Below are 25,351 nucleotides of genomic sequence, written 5' to 3'. Positions count from 1 at the left end.
AATATTACCTATATTATTTTATATTTTATTATAGTTAAGTATAGTAGAAATGAAAGCTTGACAACTTATTCGATTGCTTTAATTTATGCCGAAATAATAGAGGATAAACTTTTATTTCTGCTTCTACTTAAAAAATGAGTTTTATTCATATTTTTTACTGTTTAATAGAAGGAAACATCGATGCTTTGAGGTGTAGTAATAAGTCATTCTCAAGAATAAACTTACGAATTAGGAATAGCAAGCTATCATAATAAGGAAATGTGTCAAATCTTGAGCTTCCAGCAGAACCGCCTGGAAGCGCAAGCTATCTTGAGAAAGCAATTTACCAATTCGTACGTTTCCAGGCAAAAATTGGAATCGTTTAGAAACGCTAGCTATTATGAGAAGGCAATTTAGGCAACTTGTCAATCAGGCGAAAAAATAGGAATCGCCTAGAAACGCTACCCAGAAACGAAAGAAATTGTGAGAAAGAAAAATTTTAAATTAAATGTTTCTGCTCGAAAGTAGGAATCGGACAGAAACGTTGAACTATCGTGAGAAAAAAAAATTAATTTAAGTAAAAATAGAATTAAAATCATAAAAAAAAAGCATTGCTTGTCGAAAGAAAATTTTCTTTCAGTTTCATTTTACAAACTCATAAGACAATTCTTTAAAATGAGAATTAATAATTTAATTAATTAATAATTAAGTGCAATATTAAAAAAGGCCTTCATATGACGCGTATGAAGTTAAATTTGGAATCAAATCAGTTAAGAACTTAAGAAAATATGTACGTGTGTAATGAACTTTACAAAATGCAGTTTTGAGAGAGTGTAAATTTGAAATTTGAGAATAAAATTAAAAAATATTCTCAAATAAGCATTTTGTTGTACACTAAAAAAAATCTTTTGAAAATTTTTCAATGGTTAAAGCAATGATAACTCAATAAGTACTGGGTATCAAAAATGTTTTTCTTATTCAGACTGTTTGTTGATCATCTGTGCTATAAAGCAAACTTATTTTTTAGTGTGATGGATCATGTAGTCCTCACATGGAATCTCGAGAAGTGCATTGTGCTACAGAGGACGGAGTTGTGTTCCCTAACGAAGCTTGTGATGCAAACAAAATTCCAGAACTTACCAGATCATGTCCGAAATCTACCATGTGCGAAGCTATGTGGCATACATCTGAATGGACGGATGTAAGTTTTATTTGTTTCTTTTTAGTAAGTAAGAAATGTTAGTTTAATGATACCATCATTTCTTAGTTGGAAATTAATAAAAATTTTTTACAAATGTTCTGAAAAACTTATTGTTAAAACCATAAAAAAAAGTTAAAAATCGTTGTGAAACCACTATGTTGGACTGAGAAAGTGGAAAATGTGCTAATAAAGGTAGAGATTTAATTAATTATTGCCTCTGTTTGTTATTTTACGTATTGCGTCTTGTTGATTTCCAATATTTTTACACCGTTTGGCCGAACGTACGGTAACGCTGTAATCATCAAAGATTTTCTGCCCTGTATAATTTTGTGGTACAACAACATTATATTTTCAGCACAACTTCTGATGACCTTCTCCTGTCAATTTAAAGCAATTCATAATAATGACTCGTGGATTCAGTCCGTTGCTCCAGAGTTCATTAAATTAAAAGAGTGACGGTTGTAGTGACCGTAGTGAACTAAAGAAAACAGTGGACGTATCTATAGATTGCTTTCCCAAAACATTCTTCTAAACATTTCCTAAAACATTTTTTTTCTAATTTAGAAACTCTAAAAATAAATGATTGATAGCATCGACTTTAGTACATTTTAACCCGAACATGAGGTTTTTGATCTCTTTCAGAGATCCTCCAAAAGAGTCCCCTAAATAAAAGCCTCATACAAATAGTTTTAACACATTTTAATCTACTTATTTGATTTCTTAATATATTTTGTTTTGATATTTTTCGTGTGGTTTTATTTGCCCTTTTCCGAGCTTTTAATGGTCTCTCCTAAAGGTTTTCTTCAACATAAAGTCTACGGAAAAAGTGGTCGCTACATAGAGTTGGTCTTTCCAGGAGGTTTCACGGTCCTTAATTATGTTTATTTCTTAATGTCTAGTGTTCTGTGACGTGTGGAACTGGTGTGCAGAGCCGGGTTGTATTTTGTGGTGCATGGGAAGATAATACTGTTATAAAAATTGACGAAGATAAATGTGATCCCTCTAAAAAATTCAACGACATGCAAAATTGCTCATCAGAAGCCTGCCAAGCTACATGGTTTACTGGACCTTGGAACAGGGTGAGTAAATTTTGGCAGTTCACCTTTTAGAATTTTAATCAGATTATATAAAACAAGACCATGATAGACCATGTTTTCTTCACATTAAAAAGGAATATTTTTTCTGTGCTTCCAATTTAGATCTAAAAACTAATGTATCATTTCTTAAGTATTCGTACGAACTTTGAACTTGAGAAATTTTTTTTAAAGAAAATTCAAATTTTTAATTTTAATTATTTATACTTATGTTTTTTTCGGAGAGGACAGTTGGTACATTCACTCTCATTTCGCCTCTATGTGAAACTTAAATTCAGATTATTAATTTCCTTGAATAAATGAATACGTTAACTGTGATGCCAGTTTTAATTGTGAATATCTATTTCGATTTAGAAAACTCGTTCTTATTTCCTAAACAACATGATTAATAAAAAAAATCATTACTGAATGTTTTTCTGTTTTGCTTTTAACAAGTCGATTTAATTCAAGTTTAGGGCCGGGATAGAGTGGTTAGTAGGACGTTAGACATGTGCGTGAGAACGGGAGCTCGAATTCCACCGACCAAAGAAATCCCGTGTATTAAATGGTGAGTGGTGCACGTTAAATCTGTAGGGGTCACAAAGTCCTCAAAGTTTCTATAACTAATCAAGACCTCTGGGGGTACTGAATTGAAGATAGATCGTTCTCTGGTTCGGGTCAAAATCATGATGCGTGGATGAACGAATGGATGTTTGAATGTGTCCACCCTGCAAAACAGGCTGTGACTTGTGTATGTGGTTAAAATCGTATTCTTGGCCATAGATGGTGCCACTGTAAAGCAAGAAACCCTCTGCCTTAAATTTGCTTGGTTTCAAAAGCAGGTTTGCTGGCATGGCAAATAGGCAATAGAAGCAACATCAACAACAATTTAAATATAAATGATGAGAATATTTAATGAAAAGTTAGGGGGTTAAATTTTTTATGAGAACATTTATTATGAGAATAGTCAAATAAAAACTCTGCCAGAACCGCAAAGGAAAACTAAGCCTAAGAACGATCAGAATGATAGCTTATAAGAACTGCCTAAGTACATTAATAGAATGGACATAGAACAGCCAATCATGTTCAAACAATGTTTTTCAGGACCTGTCTTTTAATGACAATTTTAGTAGTAATTTATTTACGTTACATTGGAGCTGTACAATGGGCTATTGGCGTGGGTCAGAGAAACATCCCCGAAGATGATCCGAAGACATACCATCTCAAATTTTATCCTCCACGCTTTGGTAGCCTGACGACCTGCGCGCAATAACTACAATAGTAAGAAGGTGGTCCTTCTATGGAAATAAACGTAATTTTTGCCGCCGTGGACAATATCTGAACTGGTACCCTTCTCCCCCCCCCCCAAATCAAGCCACAACCAGTGTGTGGACTTTCAGCCATGACAGATTTAACGTGCACCTTCAAGCCGGTTGTTTTAAGTCTACTCAGCTGCCAGAATCGAACTCCCCTCCCTCAAGTTCTCCACCATCGAAGTCAGTTGCAGGTTTTTCAATAGCCCCGCCGAAGTGCTTTTAAAGGAATGTAGGGGAGAGGGGGGCACATGTGAACATGGCATGTTTTACCAATATGATTTGAAATAAAAAATCTTGAAAAATTTTCAATTGATGGTAGTACTAGTTCTACCTCTTTGCAAAACTTTCAGAACAATGACACATTTTGTTGTTCTATTCTGACAATTTCTTTGTATCAGCTGGTGTTGTATATATTATAATCACTCACTTCTTCAAGTGAAAGCATAGTATAAATCAACTAATAAACTAAAATTAACTATTGCAGACCATTATATGAACATTCAGGTAAGCTTCTGACAATTATTCCTTTTTTTTTACTCAATTAAAAATTCTTTATTTTTCAAGTTAGGTTTAAGAAGAATGATGGGGCACTTGTGAACAAAGCATCTGGGGCAGATGTAAACAGTTCACATGTGCCTTTACATAGTATTAAGATTATTATCTTCGTGATATTACAAGTTTAAAAAATATGTATGCATTTAAAATTATTATTATTTAATTTTCCATAATGAATTTATTAATTTTTTCTTTAAAAAAGTTTTTTTTATTAAATGGTTGATCGCGCGTCACGCATATTAACTGATACACCTGAGAAAGATAGAATTGCTAAAGCTACAAATGAAAAGATAGAAAAAATGTTAAAAAAAACTTAAAAGAGTGTTAGAGAAGAAAGAAAAGGGCCCATTACAGCTCCTGGGGAACATGAAGTTGCGAAAAACCCAACAGCTGAAAAATTATTGTACTGCTGAGAAATTATTTTCTTATTGACAGTACTGTTGTACAATTTAAATTCACATAGTAAGCTATAACCCTTTCAGTATAATGCGTATCTATATCTGTTATATTAAAGATCTTTTTACTTGAAATATGAGGATTGCTTTGTGTTTTTAATCTTGTTCATATGTGCCCCAGGAATGTTCACATGTGCCCCCAATAGGGGCACATGTGAACAATTGAAGTCATTTTTCTAAAATATCATAAAGTAAAGAAATATTTTATTGAAAAATCTCAAAAAATTCCATAAGACAAAGAAAAGACTATTTAAACATATGGACTTCTTTACTGTGAGAAATTGATGGTATTTTTCGAAAAATGAAGAAATAAAAAAATTTGTTCACATGTGCCCCCCTCTCCTCTACTAAAGAAGAGGAAAGTTCTACAGAAAAGGAATGTACCATAAATAGAATGTACTATACAAAGGACCATATATGCATTTTAAAGGAATGTACTATACAAAATACATGTTATAATAACATGTTTCAGAAATTTATATCTGCTTAAAGTACAACATTTTTAAATTTAAGTGATTGGGGAAAAAACATACGAATAAGTTCCTCTTTTCAATGTTAAAAAATAGTGTTAGTACGCTTTCGATTTATTCTTTGTTTGAATTTCGATGGATTAGCTTTTTTTCCAATCATCCGGCAAGCGGTCATAAAAATTGTTCTGCTTGCATTAATAACTTAAAATTTTTTTTAATAGTGAAGGTAGTAGTTGTAACTGATTATCGTGTTTTTTTCTATCAATCTTCCTGGTGTCATTCCTTGGTAGTCGCAAACATTATATATCAAAAATAACTGCTACTGATATTAATACATTTGACATGCATTATACTATATTTTGTCAATGCAAAAGTTCGAATTGCAGATTGCAGAGCAATGTAACAAACAAATAATAGAGGAGAAATACCGTTGGCAACTCTGTTAATAATGATATCCAAGCAAAATATTAGCATTTGGTCAGTGAAAAGACGTTTACTCTTTTTATAGCATATTTTTATGTGTGACATTACTGAAATGAAGGACGTCAAAAAAAATAATCTTTTGTAATGATCTAAGATTCTCAATAGACATTTATATATATCATGTTCTCAGCAAAAAAATTTGAATAGAAACAAAAAAAAATCTTTGTAATAAATTGGAAAATTTTTTCTTTATGGTATTATTTGAAGAACTCGACCATACTCGTTCTATACATCATGGAATTCCAAAATATGTTTAATGTCAAGTATGGCAAAGGAGTGAATATATTTTCTCTTATTTTATATTTATAACCGTCATTGAACGGTTGACCCAACTCTGAGTTTATGACAATGTTCAACTCCGGTAGCCTTGTAATTTTGAACCCAATCCAAAGCACAATGGAACTCCTTGATCAAGCTTTGGAAGAAACCTGTCCTCTTGGAGGACTTTTTCTTGGAGGAACTAACCCGCACTTGCGTTACGTGGAGAGGAAAACGCCGAAAACCTCACTCGGTTAGCCCGACGGTAAGGGGATTCTAACGCAGGATTCATATACCTCTGAAGATATTTTGTGCAAGCACTGTGGTCGATGCGAACCGGGAGCAGAATTCATATATCCTGCCGCCATTGGGATTCAAACTTGGGTCATTAAATTGGGAGACGATTCTATCCCGTAAGCTATCGTGGCTCGGAGTGAATAAATTTTATTTTATAACCATAGTTAAACAGCCTACCCAATTTTGAGTTTACAACTACCAATGTCCAACTCCGGTAGCATAGTAATTTTTAACTCAATCCATAACACAAGATAAATCCTGGATCAAGTATTGGAAACTCCTTCGTGGAAGGCTTTTTTGGTGGAACTAACCCTCATTTGCGTTAGATGGAGAGGAAAATGACGAAAACCTCCCCGGTTAGCCTGATGGCAAGGGGACTTTAACCCATGATCCGTCTATCACTGAGGATATTTTACGTCAGCATGAGCGGGTGAGGAATTCGTAGCGACCAGCCTTCCCAGGGATTCGAATCCGGTTTATTTCATTGATAGGCGAGCGCTCTATCCCCAGAGACACCATGGCACTATTGTCGAATTTGTACTTTTACGTCTAGGGAATCTAGATCCTGCTCTTAATTTTTATTAAAAATTAAGGTGACTTAAATTGTTTTATAGCTTTAAAAATTAGAGGGAAAAAATGGTAGTTCTTTATACTCGCTTTATAAAATGTCAATAATATGACTTGCTTCAATCATAGTTTTGAGTTTTTTAGGGACCCCCTAAGCTGAGTAGTACCGATGAATTAATATTTCTTTTTTTTTAATGTAAAAAGGCATCGGATTTAAATTTAGATTTAGAGTGGGTGCAAAAATGCGCATTTTTATCAGATAGAATTTTTCTTTTATAGTAGAGCATTACCTTTTACATTTAGAAAAATGAAAAATTTTTTGTCGTTGTCTTCTTTTCTTTTAATTTATCTGTTCATTTGTTCAATTCCTTTTTTTTTATCATCAAAGTGCTCTGTGCCATGTGGAGGAGGTGAAAGAACAAGAAAAATTTTATGTTTCCATGAAGAAGAGGTTGTTGAATCAAGTAATTGCGATCCAACAGAAGAGCCTTTCAGTAAAGAAACTTGTAATATGACGCCATGCGATGGAGGTAAGCTTATAAATATTGCAATTAGATCAAATCAAATAAAATGACACTATTTAGAAATTTTGAAAATTATTTTGAACCAAAAAAGGGGGAATTCGTAAGTTTAATAGTTACTGCCAGTGATGAACAGTCTATGGGAAAAACGAAAATAAACTTTATATTTTATAATAAGGAATGTATACATTATTTGTGTACATTATTATAATCACTGCTCTTATTTTTAGAATCATTTTCAGAAATATAGTCATTCAGGAGTTCACCTTAGGTATCACAAATAAATATTTAGAATGATTCGTCAAATTTTAGTGATTTTTTTCCAACTTAAATATAGAACAGCACTTGTTATCCATTCGGAACCAACGCGAAGCGAAAAATCCAAATAATTTGACAACTTTAAAAAACAGCTCTGAGAATGTTTTTAAATATCACACTTTTTCCAGTCTTAGGATTGGCAGTTGTATTAGTGCCGATTATAAAATATAATATAAATATCGCTGGTACACGCTGCCTTTTAGGCAGCATTGCTCTGAACTCTTGAAATAAGCATTTTAAGTGAAATAGCTCAAATCGGCTGCCAGTTGGTTCGGCTACACCTCACCGTTTCGCATAGTTGTCCACCTGTGCAAGCTCACATATTTGCAGTTTAATATCGGAAGACCTGGAATCTTCTGTGGTGTGCCAAACACTTGGTGGTAATTGGATTGAAAGGTTCATTTAGCATTATTGTAAATTAGGCTGATTACCATGATAATTCCCAAATAATTACGCCTAAGTAACACGATAATTAAAAAATATCTTAATTAAACTTTTTATTTTTATTTTTCCTTTTATCTGATCAGGAACATGTGATCGAATTTTGTAATTTTATCTTAGTGGGCAACGCTTATTTAGCATAATTTTCAATTTGAGTGACTTATCCTAACTACCCTAATAATTACGAGATATATAAAGGAAACCTTTTTGTTTTTCTATTTATCTTATAAAGGCTAGCTTAAAATTTCTATCTCGGTAAAAACGGGTTGTTTAGTATTACTATCAATGAAGCTAAAGACCTCTTAATTACCTTGATAATTACAAATTATAGAAATGAAACCTTTTTATTTTTTCTATACCTTTCTAATACCTTACCCAAAATTTAGCTCTCTAAATTTATGGGAAGTCTGAGAATTAATAATTAATGATTGTGCAAGTTACCCCTTACAGAACTGGTGCAGTTTTTTTAATTTTGTTTTCATAGCACCCTCCTATAATTGTTTTAGATATAGTAAAGGATAAATAAAATAAGATTTCTTAATACCTTGCTCATTTCTTAGATGAAATAATGGTTTTGAATGGTTGTAAAGATTCTAAATACGGCTGCTGTCCAGACGGCGTAACACCAGCTGGTTTTAACGACGAAGACTGTCCGAAAATGGATTTAATAAGTGCCAACACAACTTGTGAGGAGGCTGTATATGGTTGCTGTACAGATAATTTTACCTTAGCCATAGGACCATTCAAGTACAAAATACTGCTATTAAAACTTTTTTTGTAATTTTTATTCGTACTGCTAGTTATTTTAATTCTATAATTGTAAACTGTATTTTTATACATTTTTAAATCACGTTTTTGATCAATCGGACCAACCTATCATACTTTGCCACCCTTGCCAGAGCTGTGTGGCTTGGGATGGTGATAGACAATAACTGACAGAGATTTATATAATCATTTGCCGGAATAACGTTTCTGTTATTGTTTTGATGTGATAAGGATTACGTTCGACCAAACAGAGTCACAGTGTCTCAAGAAATAGAGCTCTCACATCCCAATGAGGTTACTCAAGTTCGAATCACAGCAATAACTGGTCGTTATAAATTCTGCTCTCTGCTCGCACCAATCATATCGCTGACGCAAAATATCCTCAGTGGTAAGCTGATGAGCTGAAATCTCTTTGCCGTCAGATTAAAGGAGTGGAGGTCTTTTCCATGTAATGCAAATGTGAGTTGGTCCCCCACTAAAGCTGGTAGGTCTCAAAGCTTTTTCCAGGACTTCACTTGTCTATTGAGTTGAGATCGAAATTACAAGACAACGGAGTTAAAGATGATAGTCATAAGCCTAAAAATGGGTCGGCTGTTCAGCGCCGGTTTTAAAATAAAATATGTTCAAGCATAGCATAAATAATTTCTATCAAATGACTTTTTGTAAAATTGTGCGTTGAACTTAAATTGTTTTTAGCATTGACAGCTGAAACTTGAGATTGTTTATGAAGTTATGAATACGTGCTTAAAGTTACAGATGACGTTTTAGAAATTAATTTTATAAAACTTCACAGTGAAACATTCTTTTTCGTGTGAAATAGCTTTTACAAATGTGATTACTTGCATAGGGATGCCTTATATATTGATCTTTAATCGTTTCTTGAATCGACAGCCAAAACTCAAAATTGTTCTTGGAGGTATCGCTGCACGTTTAACTATATAAAGGACACTTTCGAAATTAATTTTCAAAATTTTACAGCGAATTTTTCTTTATCTTCAGAAATAGCTAGTACGGAAAAGCCGTAAAGAGATGTTTTATTGTCAGAAATAGCTACCACATGATACATGAATGTAAAATACAGTTAGTTTTGGAAGATATGGTTTCATTTTTGCAATTTAGCAGGCACTCTAGAAATTTCTAAACAGATTTTTTCTGGTCATAAGTACCTAGTAAAAATGAGATTTTGCAAAATGATACCTCATTCATTAAAGTTGAGCTTAAATTGCATCTAAGATCGGCTGCCAAAACTTTAGCTTGCTTCATGACAACATGAGCTTAATATACGCTTAACTTTATAGAACACATCTTAATTAATTTTAGAGACATAAACCATGAAACCTTTGGTTTTTGCCATAAAAAATTTATATTTATGTCATTTTGTAAAATGAAATTAATGCGAAAGTGACAGTTTTTTATGAATCAAAATTTTAATCTCATTTTGAGTAGTCATAGAAATGAAATATCAACTGGAATTTTTTTCCTGATACCAATTAGACGAAATTTTGAAATTTTCTAACTATTTAGAATGCTCAAATCTCAACTGAGTTTTCTTTTTTCGTTTTCTGAAGAAAGAAAGAACATTTTTTTCTCTAAATGTTTAAAACAAAATTTATCTGCCTTTTTTTTATTATTTTTTATTATCTATAATGGATATTTTGATTTATTTCTAATATAAGCAAACTAACAGAAACAAAAAAGAAGAGAAATAAAGCTTTTAAAATTACAAGTTTAAAAAATTTTAAACTTAATTATTTCCAGTTTTTTTACTGTCTTTTTTATAAAATTTTAATAAGGAATTAGTACTATTATTGTCTCACCTCTGATACACAAGGGCGCAAGTCTTTTGCGATAAACTTTTTTTATCGCAAAATTTTCGTCTTAGAACTTCGACAGTGATGCGTCTTACTTTTTCATTTGAGGTAAATTTATTTCTTTATCAGTTTCTTTGAAGAAGGAAGTTTTAGAATTTTTTTTATTTTCTTATTTTTAAAAGTCTGATTGAAGAAGTTTTAATAGTTTTAAAAGACATGCATTTATTTTTCGATACAAAAAGTTTACATAATATTTATGTTAAAGATATTGCTTTTCTATTCCTTTGTCCTCCCTCAATATTATATTTAAGAGAGATGGAACAAAAAAATATGTATTGCGAAAAAGTTTAATGCCAAGGTCTAAACATCAAATAACAAATCAAAGCTATAGAGTTTCTGTCCTCATTCTAATTCCAATTGATTATATTTTTAGAAAAGGCTGCCCAAGTGATATTCCATGCAATGCTACTAAGTATGGCTGCTGTCCTGATCAGAGCTCCGCTGCTAAAGGCTTAGATTTTGAAGGGTGCATGGTCGATGAAACCGTCTGTGCAAATTCCACTTTCGGTTGCTGTCCGGAAAGCAATATCACAGCTACTGGTCCTGATCTTGAAGGATGTGAGTCTGTTGACAGTGATTGTTCTAACACGATGTTCGGATGTTGCCCGGATAATAAAACGATAGCGATGGGTTTTGAATTTGAAGGCTGCAATGCAACAGACATTGCTTGTGAGAATACAACATTTGGTTGCTGTCCAGGTGGCAAGGTATCGGCATCTGGTCCCGACTTTGTAGGCTGTAAGAATAAAACTGATGAGGATTTTGAATCTTCTGGTGAGGATTGCTACAGCAAACCCTTTGGATGTTGTCCAGATGGTTTGACCCCTGCAAGTGGATTAAATCAAGAGGGATGTGAAGACGAGCAAAATGTAACGTCCTGTAAAACAAGCGCTTTTGGTTGCTGTGATGATGACTTTACTTACGCAACAGGTATAGTAAAATGTTCTATTTTGTTTATATTACTTAAAGTTAGCTAACATATTCATTTTTCTTAGCATTACTCAACTGAGCACAACTTCATACAACGTTTAGTTTCTAAGTATTGGAAATTTGTTATCGTTTTTACAAATATTAAATAATTTCCAAATTCTCTTTTACGATACACAGTAAACAATTATTCAAAGCAATCAAATTTGATAGTTTTTAATGTTATTTTGAGAAAAAAGCATATTTTCGGAAAGATAAAGAATTTTCTATCACTGTTAATGCTTAGTTTAGAATTTTTTTGATAAATCCTCTATTTTGATTTTTAAAAAAAAATCTAAAAATTTAAAGAGCTTTTCATTTGCAGTTTTAGAAAATAATGGTTTTTTGTATGATAAAACTATTTTTTTAACGCTCTTTTTATCTTTTAATTTACATGAAAATCTCTTTTAAGATTGAGATAGGGACTTAAAAGGTTAGTAAAGTTTTAATTTTAATTATTTTTTTTCTTAGATTATATAATCGTTTTTTGAATAACAAACTATTTTTTTCCTTTACACGTTTCCCCCTCCCTTTTATTTACGTGAAAATATCTATTAAGATTGAAATAGGGACTTAAAAGGTTATTAAAGTTTTAATTTAAATTAATTTTCATTTTTTTAGATTAGATAAAATTTGTATTCCTTTTCCTAAAATAAAATTAAAAAAAGCAAAATAAATAGGTTTATAAGAGGGCATAATATATTTTTAATTAAATTTATTCTCAGGGCCTGGAAAGAAAGGTTGCGTAATTGATGAAAGCAGTGGAGATGGTGAACTAAGTTGCGACGAAAGCACGTTTGGTTGCTGTCCTGACAATGTTACAATTGCCAAAGGATTCGAAGGTGAAGGATGCTTACCAGAAAATTGTGCAAATTCAACTTTTGGTTGCTGTCCAGATAATGTTACTTCAGCAGAAGGCTTAGACGGCGAAGGTTGCTTTCCTATTGATTGCTCAAATTCGACTTTTGGCTGCTGTCCTGATAACATTACTTTGGCCCTTGGAGAAAACGGTGAGGGCTGTGAATCAGAAAATTGCTCACTAACATTGTTTGGCTGTTGTCCTGATAACACTACAGTTGCATTGGGTGTTGACGGGGAAGGCTGTACACCAACAGACTGTAATAATTCTACTTACGGTTGTTGCCCTGATAATACCACGGTTGCATCAGGTCCAGATTACGAAGGGTGTGAAAATATTACTAGTTGTACTGAGACTGAATTCGGTTGCTGTCAAGATAATGAGACAGTAGCGAATGGACCTGATTTCGAAGGCTGTATGGAAACAGCAACAGCAGTAACTGAAATCACAACAACCACTGAGCCACCAGCATGTGCTGGTACTGAATTCGGGTGCTGTCCAGATGAAATAACCACTGCGTTAGGATCAAATTTGCAAGGATGTTGTTTTGGAATGCGATTTGGTTGCTGTCCTGATAACAAAACAGCTGCATTAGGACCAACTTTCCTCGGTTGTGGATGCCAAACTTACCCTTACGGTTGTTGTCCAGATGAAATCACTCCAGCTCAAGGTTTCAAGTAAGTAACACTATTTTTAAGTTCAATTCAAAACCGAAACCTTATGAAACGAATTAACCTGTCAAAACAAAAACGAAAAATTGAGGGGCGAAAGAAACAAAAGAATATGAGGTAGCGATGGAAGCATACATTTATTAGCACTAACCATTTGATGTCCTCAAGTTTTATTGCATTCACAATGACAATAATTCACTAGTAAATGATTTCACTTCAGATCTTTTCCCGCATTGGGCATACAAATGTATTTTGGTCTGATTTGCCCAATTCGGAATGTCTACCTTTTTTATATCAGTTAATTTTTCATTCTATTCTTTTCTGTATCTTATTGTGTTTTCAAGTTTTCATTATTCATGTGTCACCTTGAAACGTTACATTGAGATGTTATAAAAAAAGCTTCAACACTCTATAGTTGTGTTACTTTTACTTAACCATTATGGTTTTTAACTATCGAAATAGTTTTTTTTTTGTTGGTTTTTTCTCCTTCAAAATAATCATTTTCTAGTGAGATTTGCATACCATGAATTTGCTTTACATCTTTCTGTTATTTCAGGAAATTAATAATTTTACTTACAAGTTTTGACACTTTTCAATTTATATCTTCCTTGCCTGTTTTCAAAACCATGTTATCAAGACCTATTTGCACCATGTTCCTTCTCAAGGACCAGTTATTCTTTCTACTCTAGTGAACGTCGTGTAATATCATAATCACTTTCTCCTTCACGTTCTCCTTGACACTCATTACTTGAATCGTAAATAATTTATTTTCATTAAAACATTTGCTCAAGGTACAGTCCACCCGGGATCGAGTTATAAGCTCGCACCTAGTACAGTTTTAACAACACCGCGCTAGTGCTATGAGATTAAGTTAAATTGTTGTTAAGCGAACTGTAGAAAGTTTTTTTTCCCGTGTAACGCAAATATCAGTTTGCTTCACTTCTCAAAAAGTTCTTTCCATGGATAAATTTTTCAGAACACTTGACTGAATTGCTTTGTCTCCTAACTTGAGTTTAAAACTAGATGGTTAAAACGTGAATTATTCTTCTACTAGTTCTCTAATCTATATAAACTGCTCGTTAGCGATGGTCAAATAAAATATAACTTGGATCTTACAAATTCACAAGTATTAAGGTTTTGTTCTGATATATCTCACACGTGCCTTTCGTTAGAAAATAGTAAAATGATGACTTCAATTAAATAAAGGAATTTTTAAGAACTAAACTTTTATTTAATTTCATTCAATAAGGTCCATATAAATTTAATAAAACTCCTATTAAATTTAAAGTGCAAATGCCCAAGCTAATAACTTATTGTTACAGCCGTCTGTATGGTCGTTAATTTTTTATTATAGCTGTACATATTTATCAGATTTTTTTTAGAAAATTATTTTGAAAATTTAATAAACTTAATTTATTCTTATTATCTTTACTTCTAAATATGCATTGAATCTTTTAGTAATTTCGGATGTAAATGTGAACACTTCCGCTTTGGCTGCTGCCAGGACAATATAACTCCAGCTAAAGGACCCCACTTCGAGGGATGTGCATGTCATTTAATGTATTTTGGATGTTGCCCTGATGGAAGAACACCCAGACTCAATGAAAAAGGTGATGGATGCGGTTGTGATTCTACTAAATATGGATGTTGCCCTGATGGAAAAACTGCTGCTACAAGCTCCGACTTATCTGGATGTCCCTGTGATGGCTTACCTTTTGGCTGCTGTCCAAATGGACACACACCTGCAAGAACGAATGATCTTAGAGATTGTCCTTGTGAAGCTCAACGTTATGGATGCTGTCTCGACGGCAGAACACCAGCAAGAGGTCCAAATTACGAAGGTTGTCCATGTGAATCAACGCGATTTGGCTGCTGCCGGGATGGTAAAACTACAGCTCAAGGACCTGATTTGCAAGGCTGCCCTTGTGATACAACGTACTACGGTTGTTGTGCTGATGGTTATACACCAGCTAAAGGCCCTAAATATGAAGGTTGTCCTGCTGTTCTTGTTCCTAAACCTAAGATTTCAACTGGTAAGAAAATTTTATTTTCTCAAAATTAAGCATTGTGTTATACATTTTTCACAATCTTATCATGTATTTCTGTAAATTAGCAAACTTTAAAAACTGTAGTGATCTTTCTCTAATTTTTAAATTCCGACTTGTTTTTCCATTTTTCCTAGTGAACTATTGATTATTTTGCGTTATAATAAAATTGGATTTCATTGTCTGTGTTTAACGAAAGTTTATTTGTAAAAACACAACGTGAAATTTTTTTCTTTGCTTTTTTAGAAGTGTGTGGGCAGCCCAAAGAATCCGGACCTTGTCGAGATTTTAAAGTGATGTGGCATTTCGATGTAAACTACGGTAGTTGCTCAAGATTTTGGTACGGTGGATGCGATGGAAATGGTAACAATTTTGCTACACAGGAAGAGTGTGAGAATACTTGTGTCAAACCCGAAGGACCAGGTAAATAGAATTTTCAATATAAGAAAAGTATATGCCTCCTTACTTAAAAAGAAAATCAGAACTTGGATGTGTTTAGCAAAAATACAATAAAATAACTACAAACCATGCCACACATGACATCATTATATGTGCGCCTAGCTACAAATAATATAAGTCACACTCTGCGCACAAGAGGGTAGTGAGTTCGAGAAACCTACACAGTGCTACGCATTCTCCTGTGTGCTGTATGGCTTGTTTATACATCAGTGAACACCATAGTAGAGAGAATTTATAGCTCACATGTGGATCGTGGTCAGAGAGTTGTGAGTTGTAAGTTCATTTGAGTTATACAACTGTCATCTATCTCTGAATCTATTGATCGCGTGGTAAGAAAATAGGTGCTGTTAAGTATTTTAGTTTACGACATCATATTTACTGCACAATTCACCGATGCACTCTGTTTATTGACTTCAGAAAATGTAAATCCTATTGCAAATACAATTCGCGATCGCAACGCTTGAGTACGCCCTCTAGTGGAGCCTGAAAATATCAGGCATTTATTTTATTCTGCTTTCAGGCTGTGATATTCTGCTTTCCTGAATCCTTTGAATTTAGCTCAATACAGTACAAAGCGGAATGTTCATTTAGCACTGTGTCTATTTTACTTTTTATCCAGCAAATTTTTTTTGATAGATCTTATATAATTAACTACATACTAATTGTTTGTTTCAGAGGCTTGTTTGCTACCTAAAACTGCTGGATCGTGCAGTGAAAAGATACCTTCATTCTACTACGACGTAGGATCAAAGTCATGCGAACCATTTACGTATGGAGGATGCCTCGGGAATAACAACAGATTTATAACTAAAGAAGCTTGTGATCAAAAGTGCATTAATTTACAACCATCCGGTAAGTTTTTCTTCCTCCTTTCAAAATTTTTTTTCTTATTTTATTTTTCTGTAGGTTGTTGTTGTTGTTAATTTACGTCGCACTAGAGCTGCACAATGGGCTATTGGCGACGGTCTGGGAATTATCCCGGTATTTTTCTGTAGGAGTTTATCTTATGTAGATAAATCTCGAAGACAATAAATTTTAAAGAAGTTTGATTTGAACATACGTTAGTATGATACGGAAAAAAAAATCTTTCATGAAACAGAATAGACATGCATAGTTAAAATGCTTTACTGTAGAATAAGCAAAATATCTATATTTGCAAGAAAATCACTGACGAAAGGAGTATGAGTCGTATATAGCCTTGTGTTATAGTTTATTAAAATGAAATCAGGACTATCTACTCACTTGAAAAAAAAAAACGAAAACGTTGTTCCAAGACATTATTTCCATATTTCATGTTAGTCACCTTGCCTCTTTCAAAGAGATGGTGGATTGTGCGGTTATTCAACATGATGCCTATTCTGATCGTCTAACTTTCATTTCAAAAGGTCGATTTTTCGATTGATTTTTTTGGGTCGATAAAGTCTATTTTTTGATATTCGATCGAAAAAGGACGATTTTTTTGGATAGTGAATGGAAGATAACGGGTCTGTGGCACTCTTCATACGAAAGCATGAGCCATATTAATTAGGGATCCACTGTCTGCCCGCCAATGTCCGAGAAATTGACCATTTTGATCAGAGGTTTGATGGTCTATGCTCTCAACATCCCGTAGAGTAACCAATTTCTCTCTCTTTGAAAGGGATAATAAGATGAGAAATAGGGTTAAACCTGGGAACTGTATATTCACTTTATTAGAGTTGCAGTTGATCCTAATTGCGTATTAATGAATGAAAACGCACGTTCGCACAGAGCTCATTTGTTCGGCGATTTTTTCGAAAATTAAGTTTTTCGCCCGATAATAGCTAACAAGCTTTCTGGACCTCAACTTTATAGAGATTGCCAGGGGCATTCTGGGGAAGATAACTGAACTCTTTCTGCACCTATATAGAATCTGAAAATAGACACAAATTTAAGCAGTAACTCTTAAACTGCTTTATTACTGGAAAATCAGTTCAAGTCCTGTCTGTAAGAGGGTTCTAGACTCCCTATTTTCCCATTTTTGTGTTTTGTTTTATCCTGTAATTAAATGCTCTCTGTTTACCTACTTAGATAAGTGTTATGCATGTTTATACGTGTGGCGTTTAACTGTTGAGTAATTATATATTTTTTTGCATCAGCCTATGTCGAAATCTAATTTCATTAAAATGTGTCCAATCCTCTCTGTAAGCATTTCTTCATTCTTTTAATCCAGCATATAAACTTAATTTTTATTTTCGTTCCTAAAAATTAAAATTAATGTAAAAATTTGTAATCTTTCAAAAAATTATATACCTCTTATAACAAAATTATATATCTTTTATAATGAAATTATATATCTTTTATAAGAAAATTATATATCTTTTATAAGAAAATTATATATCTTTTATAAGAAAATTATATATCTTTTATAAGAAAATTATATATCTTTTATAATAAAATTATATATCTTATAAAAAATTATATATCTTATAAAAAATTATATATTTAATAAAAAATTACATATCTTTTTATATGAATGTATTTTTAATATATAAATATAAATAGCTTTCTATGTTAAAACATTTCAATTTTACAAAGAAATTTTTGTTGTTTAGCATAAATAATGCCTTTCAGAGTTTATTTATAATAATTACCTTTATATATATTCTTCTATTGCCAGTTGATGTGGACGTTTGCTCCTTGGAGAAAGATGAGGGACCTTGTGAGCAAATTTCTATTCAGTGGTTTTACAACAAGAAGAGTGAAAGATGTGAACAGTTTTATTATGGTGGTTGCAAAGGAAATGCTAACAGGTTTGAATCAAGACGCGAGTGTGAAAAATCATGCGTTGCTTCAGTGTCTCAAGGTAACTTTTATTTCACAGCTTTCTTTAAAAATGAAGTGTATTCAGTTTCAATAGCAATAAGAAACACATTCTTTTAAGCATGCTTAAAAGATAGTAATTAAAAGAAAATAGAGATCCAAGTCAAGTTTCTTATAGCCAAATTGTGATTCTTTATGATTTTAGTATTTCAGACATTCTACTTCACGCTTGATTCTTTAATCAAACAGATACGTTTCGATAGTGTAACGTGAGTAAGAAATACAACATGAAATGATCTTGAAGACAACTGTTTGATTAAAATAATTTTCTAACATTATTCTTTTGCTTGCAATGATATCTGCTGGGTGTGGCAATATCTGTGAAATAGGAGTTACCGATTTGCACATTAAATTCTGAAAAATAATTATTGTTAGGTAAGTTAATTGAATAAACACTTTTAAAATCAATTTTTACTTATTTTAGTGTTATTCTGTATTAAAAAAATTGTAATCACCCGTAACATAACAGTTACAGTAATATATAACAGTCAATAATATAACAGTTCTGTTTGCACAAACTGGAGTGCTGGCAAAAATTGCATCAAGTAGATATAAGAAAAATTAGAGCCTCGTTGCCCTTTCGTTAATTTCACGTGTTTTCGTTAATTTACTCTTAAATCTGGCGATATTCTCTAAAAATGTTTTGAAATGAAATAAAGTTAATATGAAATAAAATTTAAAAAATTAAATTAAATTTGAAATAAAATAAAATAAACTAAAAATAAAATAAAATAAGCTTAACATCAAAAATAAAATGAAATAAAATGAAAATAGAAACCTTAAAATCAACATTACAATTTTAAAAAAAAGAAGAAAAAAAACGCTAAATAAAAATAAAATAAAAATAAATTTAACATCAAAATTAAATTAAAATAAAATAAAATGAAAATAGAAAACTTAAAATCAACATCACAATTTAAAAAAAAAAGAAAAAAAACGCTAAATAAAATAAAAATAAAATTATAAATAAAATATAAAATAAAATAAACGTTACAGTCTCCCTCCTTGATAGTAATAAATTGTGTTTTGGTCAGAAGAAAATCGCTATTTCAAACCAAGAAAACAATCATGGAGTTTAGTTTTAAAAAGAAATTGCGTCTTGGTTTTGAAAACGAAATTGTAAAAATAATTGTCTTTATGCTTTTCTAATAATTTGGGCTAAGTATATCATGTTCGGTTTTATTTTAATGTGATATGAGTGTTATAAAAAAAATTGTACATTTCATTCATTTAGTCCCTAAAATTTATTTTCGTATTCCTATCTAGAAAAAGATATTTGTCGTTTACCGCAAGAAATCGGAACCTGCTCTGAGTTTAGAGAGCGTTGGTATTATGATTATGAGAATGGTCAGTGTCATCGCTTCATGTTCAGTGGCTGTGACGGAAATGAAAATAATTTTGCTTCATTTTATGAATGTGAAAAACGTTGTGGAAGGGACACTACATCTGAACCTCCTCAAGATTTAGAATTTAAAACAGGTATGAACCAATGGAACATTCTGTTCTAAATACATTATATGTTTAAAAGATTTTACTTAAGAAATCTTCTTACTTTATTGTGGTATATTAAACACAAGAAGCAGAAAGTACAAATTCAAACGACTCAGAAGGGAAATACATTATACTTTACTATATTATTCGAATATTTTTTTGTAAATGAATTCTGTCATACAGTTTTTTAAAAAAGCTTTGAAATATGAAAAAATTCAAGGTCCACTGCACAACCAGTTGTTGTATTTTTGACTATAAATTGATATTAACTCATAGTGGTTGATATCAACTAATTGAAACAACTACTCATCAAATAAATAAAAAAAATTTTTTTTAGCACTTAACCGGAAAAACTGAAATTGTTATTAATGAACCTGATAGAACCTGTTGTTATAGGTATCAACTACATATACTGAATGAAAAATTCCTCCACTGGCTGGCACAAATATTTACATTAATCCAAGATACAACACTTTTCCCTATAGTGTTGAAGCAGTGAGCAAAAATTTGAGTTTTTGAGAGAATTAAACGCTTGAAAAAAGGAAGGAGAGATGTTTTCTTGCAACATTGCAGCTTCAAAATTGCTTAACACTGTTAGAAAATTTCTCATAAAAAAATTAAATAACAAATTATTCAATTATTATTTTACCATATTTAGCCAAAACAGTCAAATACCCATAAAAAATGCTATTTAAAATGTTAATTATGAGGAAAATCGTTTATTGACTATTTTCACCTTATAAGGTTATACAACCTAAATTTTATCCTCGCCAACTAGGCTCACCGGCAATGAGAATTGAGTGCACGTAATTCGAAAGTTGGAAGCTAAGTCATTTGATAGGAATTCAGAGTACGAATCATCCATTGCCATCAGAATAGACGAATTCCGATTTTTATTTTCTGTCATCGAATGCCTAACTCAACGGAGGATACCTAATAATCTTGCACTTATAAGTGCGTGGTGTACGGTGCAAAATTTGGAAATTTTGCTTCTGGTCAGCTGCTAGTTGTAACATTTCTCATAGAGGTACTTTTAAAAATATGTGGCAAAGATTGCTCAAAATTTGAAAGCTTTAAACGATTAAAAAAAAGTCTGTTACCAATGTGAAGGTATTTCTTTTGAAGCATTTCTCAAAATATGGTAAACATTATAAGGTTCATTTCTAAAATGAAGAAAAATTTAAAAAAAAAAAAAACAAGCACGAAATGACGTAATTTTCAGAATATTTCAAAATATCCATGAAAATTTCATGTCTAAGATATTAAAAATACTAATAAAATGCACAAGGAGTGCCTTTTCGACTAGAAAATTGGCAATTGATTGGCGACTGGCAAACAATTTTTGATCACAATTTGCTATATTTAGGCACCTTGTGGTCAGTGATCACCACTCCTTTTATCCTAGAGTGTGGTGAATACCTTTTGAAGTCATTTAGTTCCTTTCAACTGGGTATATGCTTTAGCCGAAAGAGTTAATCTGTCAAACTTATGACCGCTTCAGCGTGGATTCGAATCCTAGCTTTGACACCGCAATATTTCTTCCATTCCTTCAACACATGAGGAGTCAACACAAGTGTCCCACACTCCTCAATCGGTGATCCTGGAATACTGGAATACGAGACTGTCATTCGCGTTTAGATGTTAGCATTACAGAGTTGCTAAAAGGTTTGGTATTTCTCCTCTTCTCATGATAGATGTCAACACTAGATAAATTAAGCCGTATTCCATGGTACACTTTACAAAACGCAACTCAACTGCAACATTACTCCAATGCTCATTACCTAACGAAAAGTCTAACATAACCGAACTCCAATGTTTATTTAAATTCCATTTTTGCGATTTTGAAATCATTATGGTCGTAAATGGCTACAAAACTGCATAGTTTTGTATTTACGGATTTTAACTATACCAGATGTAAACGGTTTTAAACCCGTAAAAGTAAAGAAATGAATCTGACTGTAAACTTAACAGTTCTTTGGATGGATAGATTGTTGCCAATTATTTTAATGTAACTTTAGAATAAAATTTTTGATAATACAAATATGATTCGAGTTTTATCAAAAGAAGCGTTTGCTAATAGTTTTCAACGGCTGTAGTACAACTAATGTAAAAGTTGGGACTGAATGTATTTTATATCTCTTGCTTCGTTTTGGTATATTTTGTATCTCTTGGTCAAACTATTGAATGCCCATTTTATATCAGACAGTAATTTTTCGGCATTAGTTAAAAAAATTTAAAGTTTTTCACTTATGATCTGCAAATGAAAAAATACATAAAATTAATGTTTTAAAAATATTTTTAGAGTATTGCTTCCTTGGACAAGATCCTGGACCATGTAATATAGCTGATGTGAATTGGTATTATGATTCAAGTGATGGTGTTTGCAAGGAATTCTATTATGGAGGATGTAAGGGCAATCAGAACAGATTTAAAACAAGGAAAGAGTGTGAGACGTCATGCTTCCAAGCACAAGGTACCATTTTAATAAGCATTTTGAGAAGAGCTAGCTGTCATTAAATTGGCAAGCAGTATTGTTTTAATGTCCTTTAAATTATTTTAAAAACCTGAATTTATTTGAATCGTTCCATCACAGATTTTTTTCATAGCTCCTTTGTCATGAATCCGTTAGATATCAGTAAAATATAAACTAATGTCGTCAAAAAAGAAAAAGAAAAAAAAGATACAGCTGATATTTACTAACAGTAAAGCAGAAAATGTTTTTTGTTTATAATGTGCCGAAAAATTTATAGATGATTTGAAAGATAGAACACGGAAAAAAGACAATAGAAAAGAGCGATTTGGTGTTTTCTAACTAGGAAACCAGTTAGTTGTTTTTACCAAAAATCTTAAATTAGTTACGAAACTCACCTATAGATGGTACTAGAAAACTGATAAAAACTATTAAATAATGTTTTCGAATTTACTACTGTTTGCAGCAACAACCTCGTGCATTCTGGGAACAAAATTAACATATAAATATGAGAAAAATTATTCGTTAAACTGGTCAGAGGTGCGACAGGAAACACTATTTTATTGTTTTTCCAGTTCACCAGAACCATTTGCTGATGAAATTTGTTATCAATTTTAAAATATAATAATTTAATTTATCTCGTTCGATTCTTTATTATTTCATTATCGCTAGACACGCTATATATTTGTTTGTTAATGCCTTGGTTTCCTTTAAAAGAATTAAAAATATGAAGTAATTAATTGTTTTCCAAATTGTATGCCTTGATTAGATACCATAGATTCTACCATTGCGTTCTTCCAGTTTTTAATTAATTAAAAAAGTTCTAATACTAGAAGAAAGCGTACTAGTTCAAATATTAGAAGTTAAAGTGCATATATTTGGTTTATTTATTTGCTGGAAATACATACATTTGCAGGCCTGTGTGCTCAACGTAGGCTTATAAACCTTTTTCAAGTAGAATTACAGATAGCACAATACAGAGAAGAACAACACAAAGATACATACAGGGTAACAGCGGGATTCGAACCACCTACCTCCACGGTTTGCAGGTTATACCACTCGGCCAGAGTGCATCCTGCATATGTTTGTTTATTCTTCAATTAAGTTATTGCGTAGTTTATCTTATTTCTGTAGTGGAAGCTTAATTTCGAAGAAACGCTTTTATGAAATTATTTCTTATGCTATAATTATTTTTTTTTTCTGTTATAGATGTTTGTAGTTTAGCTATGGTGAAAGGTCCATGTAGTGGCTCATTTACTCAGTGGTATTACGACAAAGAGCAGGAAGATTGCATTGAATTCTTATTTACCGGCTGCCAAGGAAATGCCAATCGTTTCAACTCGAAAGAGAGCTGCTATCAAAGGTGCAAAAAAGAAAAACTTACAACTGCTGCACCAGCGGTTAAGGAAGGTCAGTTTAAATATTGAAATAATCAGAGAAAAAAAAGCTTTATTTCAATTTTATCGAATGTGTTGTTGCATTTCATAGTAAGCGTGTATTCAAGAGCTTTTTATCGTTTTTAAAAAAAATTCAGAATAATGCTACCAAAATGACGAGATAGGCGAAAATAAATATCTAAATCAAAGAGTTTCTTAAATTATAAATTTATGAAGGGCAGGGGTCTCAGCTGTCCTGGTATATTTTTGGACATTTAAAATTAAATGTGGAAAAAAAGTTGCTTTTTAGTGTGTCTGCTGTGAGAACATCTATACATAGAAAAAAAGAACTATCAGATTGGCTATTTTGCCTCACTAATCGCATATATACTAGTCCACTTTTGTGTACTTTTGTTTATAAATATAAAAATTGGAAACTCAATTAGATTATTTTTCAAATTCATTTCAGTGAAACAAATATATTCATTTTCACCAAAATAATTTGTAATAATACATAGCTGTATTTTGATCTAAAATTATTCATTTCCTATATATTTTTAAAATTAAATGTTGCCAGATTAGAAATTATCAACTTAGCTTAAGCGAAAATTCCTCATCACTTTTTACACCACTATAAAGTATATCACAAATAAATTCTATTCAGAATACTATTTAAAAACATGCTGTGGAATACGTACAAACGTACTCTGGAATATGTACAGACTTAAAACTAATTTCTGAATGCAGAAAATTATCTTTAACATTCATTGTCACATGAAAGAGTTCACAATAAAATAAGATTGCATAATGCATTTACGATGAGCGCAAATTGTCGCAACAAGGAAGAAAAATGCGACATCTTTCCCCGACTTAAATGGAGGTTAAGGCTCCCCAATTACGAAACCAAAGACGTGACAATGAAGTCAGCATTTGCACCAATCGCCTTTACGTCCCAAAAAATTAGGGTACCTATCAATCTTAGGCTAATGGATCTCATTATCGGTGATTGAACTTGATCCACCGTTGATCCATAAACTGAACATAAGCTTAGACTTTGTTTAAATATTTAATTTCACTATTTAATTAATCAAAAGCTCTTGAAGTAATAAAATAACTATATACAACGGAAACTACATTAGTTATATAACACCTAGGAGTTATTGCGTTTTCTAGCACAAAAAACATTGTTTTGAGTAAACGTCTCTTTAAAGTTAAAATTTTTTATTTCTTCCTAATAATTTACTACGCAATTAACGTTTACAGAACGTTAATCGCTTTGACGCAGATGGGGAACCGGTGTGCCTTTTGTATATTTTTTTCTGACTCTCTAATTACAAACATAATTATATTTTGGTATTTTTTCAATTAAAAAAACGGTATAGTTGTTACTAAAAAAATCTGTTAAATTATCAGAATTTTATTTGTACGGGAGAGTGGGGTCAATTGTAACATTTTTTACTTAACTATTTTTAACTAACAAAAAATCCAATATATTATTAGTATTAATTGACAGACGAGTAAAGTAGACTATCCTCTACTAAAAAAATACCTTATTTTAAATGTTATTATATTAGTTATTAACAATTTTTGACAGTCGTGCACT

At 31.9% G+C, this 25,351-nt stretch overlaps 1 protein-coding gene across 5 annotated transcripts in view; it reads left to right on the top strand.

The window, feature by feature from the left end:
- LOC107447945 (papilin) overlaps positions 1-25,351 on the top strand; it is a 97,474-nt gene that overhangs the window by 53,984 nt on the left and 18,139 nt on the right. For all 5 annotated transcript variants that reach the window (XM_087159703.1, XM_087159702.1, XM_087159700.1 and 2 more), the window contains exons 14-26: positions 1,007-1,180; positions 2,080-2,259; positions 7,043-7,184; positions 8,495-8,681; positions 10,944-11,500; positions 12,262-13,072; positions 14,525-15,099; positions 15,358-15,534; positions 16,246-16,422; positions 18,209-18,394; positions 19,678-19,890; positions 22,205-22,375; positions 23,582-23,782. In XM_087159703.1, coding sequence (XP_087015829.1) covers positions 1,007-1,180; positions 2,080-2,259; positions 7,043-7,184; positions 8,495-8,681; positions 10,944-11,500; positions 12,262-13,072; positions 14,525-15,099; positions 15,358-15,534; positions 16,246-16,422; positions 18,209-18,394; positions 19,678-19,890; positions 22,205-22,375; positions 23,582-23,782 — 3,751 coding nt within the window. The remainder of the gene's footprint in view (positions 1-1,006; positions 1,181-2,079; positions 2,260-7,042; positions 7,185-8,494; positions 8,682-10,943; positions 11,501-12,261; positions 13,073-14,524; positions 15,100-15,357; positions 15,535-16,245; positions 16,423-18,208; positions 18,395-19,677; positions 19,891-22,204; positions 22,376-23,581; positions 23,783-25,351) is intronic.

The sequence above is a fragment of the Parasteatoda tepidariorum genome, chromosome 3, assembly GCF_982258835.1.
Source record: "Parasteatoda tepidariorum strain Cologne lab strain chromosome 3, Ptep-v5.0, whole genome shotgun sequence".
Lineage (NCBI taxonomy): Eukaryota > Metazoa > Arthropoda > Arachnida > Araneae > Theridiidae > Parasteatoda > Parasteatoda tepidariorum.
This window is presented reverse-complemented; position numbering and strand designations above follow the sequence as displayed.